Source organism: Ooceraea biroi, chromosome 7 (assembly GCF_003672135.1).
Source record: "Ooceraea biroi isolate clonal line C1 chromosome 7, Obir_v5.4, whole genome shotgun sequence".
NCBI classification, from domain to species: Eukaryota; Metazoa; Arthropoda; class Insecta; order Hymenoptera; family Formicidae; genus Ooceraea; species Ooceraea biroi.
Window position 1 is genome coordinate 12,435,546 of NC_039512.1, and position 6,365 is coordinate 12,441,910.

General features: G+C 40.9%; 2 protein-coding genes across 8 annotated transcripts in view; one reads left to right on the forward strand and one right to left on the reverse strand.

Annotated features, from left to right (window-relative positions):
- LOC105279753 (QRFP-like peptide receptor) overlaps window positions 1–3,416 on the reverse strand; it is a 97,063-nt gene extending 93,647 nt beyond the window's left edge. For 4 of the 6 annotated variants that reach the window (XR_893999.3, XM_011339745.3, XM_011339743.3 and 1 more), the window contains exon 1: window positions 3,064–3,415. The gene's annotated coding sequence lies outside the window, so the exon portion shown is untranslated. Of the gene's footprint in view, window positions 1–3,063 lie in introns of all 6 variants that reach the window. The other 2 variants (XR_893998.3, XM_011339742.3) reach the window with 1 other exon arrangement.
- Window positions 3,417–4,233: 817 nt separating this feature from the next.
- Window positions 4,234–6,346, forward strand: LOC105279750 (protein LSM12 homolog A). Of its 2 annotated transcripts, none has more exons than XM_020031782.1 (3): window positions 4,234–4,397; window positions 5,201–5,577; window positions 5,667–5,913. In XM_020031782.1, the coding sequence occupies exons 1-3, from the start codon at window positions 4,277–4,279 to the stop codon at window positions 5,688–5,690; spliced, it is 522 nt and encodes a 173-aa protein (XP_019887341.1). In that variant the 5' UTR covers window positions 4,234–4,276; the 3' UTR covers window positions 5,691–5,913. The 2 variants fall into 2 exon arrangements, with proteins under 2 accessions (XP_019887341.1, XP_011338038.1); XM_011339736.2 differs by lacking the exon at window positions 5,667–5,913 and adding an exon at window positions 5,920–6,346 and having other exon boundaries at window positions 4,237–4,397.
- Window positions 6,347–6,365: the final 19 nt, after the last annotated feature.

Below are 6,365 nucleotides of genomic sequence, written 5' to 3' on the forward strand. Positions count from 1 at the left end.
GATATGGGTCTTAATTACAGGCTGCCCATATAACGTTATCTCTTTGGCTTTATATTAAATTAAAAAACTAAAAAATTATTATCATGAAGAGCATTATTAAAATAATATTTATAAAAAGAATTTGTGATAATTTTATAATAATTACGAAAAGAAAATGAGGACTTTTTCAACTAACACGCAGTCCCCGGTGCTTTTATGATATTTAATTGATATTACAATATAACCGAAATATAATATAATTCAATGGTATTTTCAAGTTAGTTGGAAATGTACAATCATAATAATGGTTTCCATAGGATTTATTGTAAGCATGCGAGGTAGCAACTCAACGGCAACGTAAGAACGAACATTATTTTGATTTGTTATCTCTAGTAACGATGTCTTGAAATGCCTACAATATGATCCTGCATTGCCGTTACTCTCGCAGCTTTTTATATTCTTTCCGCGAAATAGCAACCCCGTAACAGCCTGCAAAGCTATTCTAAAATGTATTACACGATAGAATGAGCTGAACATCATGTTAGTAATAATTTATAAAGGAGTGCTTTTTCTTATTCCCTTGTGCCCAAAAGAATTTTAAATTTAAGACACATTAAAACATGGCTCGTGTAATTAATTAGTTAAAATAGGAAAACTCGAAAGAAAATTTAATATTGAATAGCAACAATGATAATAATGATAATTATGAAGTAATTAAATTCATAAATTGAAATTCAGTAATAATAGGATGTAAAATGTTGAAGACAAAATAGCGACATTTACAAGTCTGTATTACAAACCGCGACATAACTTCCAGTAGTGCCATTTTCTGCAGCAACAAAGGCCACGAGAGCAACTGAATGAGCTGCTTAAGCGCTATTCTTAACTCTTTCGTCGCGACACGGTGTGCCATATATCACACGCTTAATATGTCATTCCGACGTATTGTATAATCCGCATCCCTTCGAAATAAACGCTATTAACCACTTAATCCAATTCGCTTGATCCACAAAGGCAATTTAAACGCAATCACAGTCTTCTACAGTCCGTGTTTTTACCTCAACGTTCGATCGGATTGTCCGCAGATGAAGAAGTCCCCGGACGATTAACGGAATTAGGAGATAAAAGGAAGAACGTGAAAGATTAAGATTAAGACGGTACAGACAGCAGAGAAGGCACGTCAAGTTTCCAAGTTCATTAAGCGACTACAATGCGCTTTATTTTATTAGCGATCAGCAACGAAGCAGACCGAGTGTTCTGAACGACAAAATGGTAGGGAGAACATGGCAAAGCTGCGCGCTAAATGACGGCCGGAGAACTTCGGAATGATCCCGAACCCTTTCAAGTTTACGAAGTGGATCTAAAGTCTTGAATTTCGAAATGAAGCAAGCAGGGTTAAGCAGAAGCTTCGTCCACCGCTCACGTTTGATATTTATAGATTCTCGGACGGTCTAGTTCTATACTAATTGCTGAAGTGTTTATCTACGTGATAATTATTATCAACCTTTGGAAGCGGAAGTTAATTATTGTTAAATCTACGAATTCTTGCTCATTGATGTGAAATATTCAACGCTGACACTATTTCTTCTCGCGAATATCTTCGAGTATCAATGAGTAATATACGAATAAAAAGTGAACGTTTATGGCGGTAAGTAGAAGCAGAAGCACTTGTTCTGACATAAAAGTTCGAAAGAAGCGAAAAGATATCCCACTTTCCGTATGTAGTTCACGGATTTCGCGAACGTCTTTTCGCGTATTTTATCATGATAAGTAACGGCGAGTGAAAGGGAGAAAGAAAGAGGAGATTCCTCTCTATTTCAGTTATATGACCCATTATTTTCCGCCGGTATGTCTTGCGAATTCAGACTTTACGATCTGCGCGCGGCGCTGCAGCTGGACCGAAATTCAACCGACTCGGCTAATCTTTACGCCTCGATTCGTTCGTTCTCATGCGATATAGACGCGGAATATGCGACGCGCCGGACGATATATTTACCAGTAGGATTGTACGTGTGCGCTCGCGACTGTATTTCACCAGTGCAGAAAAATAAATCTATTTGCGCGAGCCAAGTTGTAAAGGAGTAAACATGTCGGGGAAGACGAACGTACGACGACCCGTTTGGCAGTGCGTCTACGTCAATTCCGAGTACTGATTGAATATCTGTTATTGAAGAAGTAATGCACGCGAATGCAAATCAATCTTGCGCATTTCGTTCCGCGACGTAATGAGGAAGAAATAAAATAGAATTCGCTACGGAAGAAATCGTTGCAATGAAGAAAAATAATTTAGAGAGATCTCGAGAAAATAATTTAGAGTTTGTTTGTATCCGTGAAAGACAGAGAAGTCCAGTAATCTCCTTTAAATCAAAGCAGATTGGTCGTAAAGCATTTTTGTAATCGCAGTATCAGAGGTATTAATTTGGTTTTAAGAGGAGCTTGAAATAAGTAAGCGCAAATTAAGTCTATTATGGAAATCAAAGGAAATTATGCGAGGCTTTGCGTTTATCGAATTGGACGTCGATCGCTCGAGGGATGTATGCGAGAGCTTTACAGAATCGAGAATCAACAGGTATGCACCATACGAAGATCTAGCAAAGCAAAAATATACGAAATTCATTGTGGAATGGAGGATTTTCAGCAGATTTACGGAATATAAAATCTGAATGAATTTGCGAAAGATTTACGGGAAGTTTTACGAGTGCACAAGAAATTAAGAAATAGATTCTTCACTGAAATTGAAATTGAAGATTTAATCTCTTCATTTAGAATTTATATTATATATGAGTAATTTAGTCTAATCAACGCTTTAATTTATTAATAAAGGAGACTGACAATCAACGTGCTTATAATATAATGACATTACTATTATTTCTTACGTTCTGTGTACTTTAACATCACGGAATGTATAAAATTAAGAAAATATCAGAAAGCATTGTGTAATGCTTCGTCAATGAAGAATGATAACCGGTAGTTAGCACAGATGGATCACAATCAATTGCTGCCAATAATCGCGATTAGTAATGGCAGCCAATGCAATGGTCAAACAGATCGTAAACAGATAAAATTCGAGAGAAAAAAACATACCTTTCCTTCGAATTAAGTATATTAGTCGGTTGTCTAATGCCGGCACGTCACTTCGCGCGGTATCATCTTGATCCCTGCGGAAAAGAATCACATCCGATCCGCCGTCGCTCGTCGTCTCCCATTCGAATGTGACTCACGTCGCATTTTGTCGCGTGCACATTTCGTTCGTACGAGTCTGATCATCGCCGAATCTTTACGGGAGGACATGATATCGATCGGCGCGAGGAAAAAACTCTCTTTCACTTTCACGTTTCGCGAGTTCGCGATCGACGATGCACCCGGTCGAACGACACTCGTTGACACGACTCATCTAAACGCCGATCGTAAACTGGAGGACGGAGCGCGCCATGCAACCTACGAACTGCCCGCCAAACCGCGCGGAACCGTCCGAGAACGGCCGACGTACGTCGCGAACATTGCCGATGCTCACCGCGCGGCAGCCAACTTCACCTCTTACGCGCCGGGATCGTTGAGGAAGCATACTTCAAGTCAAAAAATATATGATGCATTACTTCGTATGAGGCTTAACGCACTCTCGACAGCTTGTAATATACCTTGTATTCAAAGTAGCGGAAGTATAATGTGACGATACGACCCGATCGTCCTAAAATCCTATCGATAACGCGATTACACGTATTCGTATGATACGAAATCATTATGTTGTATCATTTGTCCGATGCACGATTATATGATATTTAATGTGACGCAACGAGAGTGCAGCACTTTATGAAAGATATTTATGAAAATCTATTACTTTCGGATAATAAAAAGTGTGGATATTGGACAGTTATTTGAGCGTTACTCACCGCGCGCCGCGCTCCATGATTGATGCAATCCGGAAGCTATCGATAAATCGAAAAGTATTCTGAAGTGTACCGCAAAGTCAAATAGCGCACTAGACGTAACGAGATTTCTTCGTTGTATGAATTTTTTAATACTTTTTATACTTTTGCACTACGCGTATGCTCGGACCTTAGAAAGGGAGAAAGAATAGAAGTTGATAGACCAGTGGTGCAACTGCAAGGAACGGACCTAATGCAGCGGTTGCCAAGAGGGCGCTAGCGCACGGCGGCTTCACGCTGGAAGGAATTTATTGTAGATTGGGCCTGTGAATTCATGCTCGCAAGGTTGGTGGAAGCGACCGCGAGATGTCGCGACGACATTGACCACGAGATGACGCACAGTGCGTTCGCGAGGCTGTCGGTAGTCAAAAATGGCCGGGGCCAGCGACTGGTTTACTATTGGAAGCACGGTGGCTTGTAAAACCTGTCACGAGCAGGAAATCGAGGGTGAGGTGCAGGCATTCGATCCACAGACGAAAATGCTGGTATTAAGTATCCTTTTGACTGCAAAAATCGTGCCGATCGCTGGTAGGACGGACGCGCGCGTTCACCATCGTGCGCGCCGCACCGTGCAGTGTAAATAACGGTGGTGAGGCTGCACGACGGGTGTCGCGACGGCCCCGCGTCGCGTCCCGGCGCGATGCCCCTCGCGATTCGATACCGGACGGATACGTGCGGACGCCGCAACGTGCGTACCGCCTCGTGAATCTGTCGAACGCGAAGACCCGCAGCGCAAGTCAGGTTAGTTTCGCTCGCTTATCATCGACCATGCTGGATGCCCCCGTGCGTTCGTTTTGTTGTTGGCTCGTGAACAACGCTGCACCCTCGCCGACGCGCGTCGACGACGGGCACGTCATCACGGCTCGGCGTGATGTTCGCGCCTTCGATCATCATTTCGTGCTCGCTCTGAGAACCTTGATTCGTATTCCCGTGCTCGCGGTACAACGGTCGACTTTTTTGCTAGTGAACATCTTATTTGTCTATGAGACTTCTGATTGGCAGCAAATTGGCAGCTCGAGCGATATACGCGATCGCATATTTCTACCCATTTCCGGGTGCCAGTAGTGCAAAAATTAGTTGTAATCCAATGATGCTTTTAACAGATATCATAATCAAAATAGATATTTAAAGTATGCAACATTATATGTTACTTTCTTATCATAAAGTCGTGGCTGCTTACCCAGCTGATTAATCATAGACGAATATCTATGAAATTAAAATTGCAAGATTTTGAAAATTCACAAACTGATATTTATTGATACTCTGTTGTATTCCTTAATTAATTACCTTCTTAGAATGCCCATCCTCAAACGGTAGAGCCTCACTAAACGATGTGCATGTAGTAAATTTGTCTCTCGTGTCAAACGTTCAAGTGATACGGGAGGTTAGTCCTACTACCATCGAACCACCACAGAGCCTTAATTTACAAAGGCTAAACACAAGAGTTCGCAACCAGATCGAAGAGAAGAAGAGACTGGTAATGGCTCTGCAGGCCGGAGCGTCTCCAGAAGGACAAAAACTCTTTATTGCTATTTCTAAGACTATACAGGATATTACGTGGAGTGGAGCTAATATTGTTGTATTTGATAATGTCACTATTAGACCGCCGTACAAAGTGGACAATGTTCACGGAAACACAGAATCTGGGGCATATAGACATGTAAAAAAAGTGGTACGTATTTGCAGAACGCCTTTAGATCTTTAGCAAGTGGTATAGCTGTATCAGCACATAGATACTTTTTTTTAAATCTGATTGTGCAGACGCGATTCCTTATCAGTAAATGATATCGCTGGCGAAGAAACGCTGATTTTGCAACAACTGTGCATGCAGCAATAACGAGATCAATGATATGAATTTTTTGATGTCTAGGAAAGTTATGAACATTTTATTTCTTTCTTGCGATTTAATTTTTTACTTTTGTTGATGCACATCAACATTACACATTGAGTAACACGTCGTCAGAAATCAGAAAAATTGTATCCGATTTATCTCGTGATTTGTTGTTATTCGCAGGTCGAGAAACACATTAAAGATACACTACAAGCGCAGCAACAACGGGAACAACAGCAGACACAGAAAAGCGGCGAACTGCAATAAGAGTCCAAAAAGGCACTACATCATCGAGATCACAAAAAAATACAACTTTTGAGAAGGTTCCAATGTTTTGACGAGAAATAGGAAGGAAGAGTTTATAAGAACAGCCTGACTGCAGCGTAATCTAGATAAGCCTATCGCGAGAAATCGGCATCTTCGTGCGAAATCCAGTTCGCCTGAATGGAAAGGAACAGAAAAAAGTGTAAATTCAACAACAAAAAAAAACAAAAATTCATCATACACATTCTTGATCCGAGTATTGTCAACTCAGTATCGCATGTGCAGCATTTTATAAATACAGTCAGACGTACAATTCGTAATTGTTAGTCACCAGCCTAAAAAAAAACTACTGAAACTGAATAATA

Coding starts and splice junctions, on each gene's coding strand:
- LOC105279750 (XM_011339736.2), top strand. CDS start 4,277: ATGGCCGGGGCCAGCGACTGGTTTACTATTGGAAGCACGGTGGCTTGT. Junction 4,398..5,200: donor GACGAAAATGCTGGTATTAA/GTATCCTTTTGA, acceptor TTACCTTCTTAG/AATGCCCATCCTCAAACGGT. Junction 5,578..5,919: donor ATAGACATGTAAAAAAAGTG/GTACGTATTTGC, acceptor TGTTATTCGCAG/GTCGAGAAACACATTAAAGA.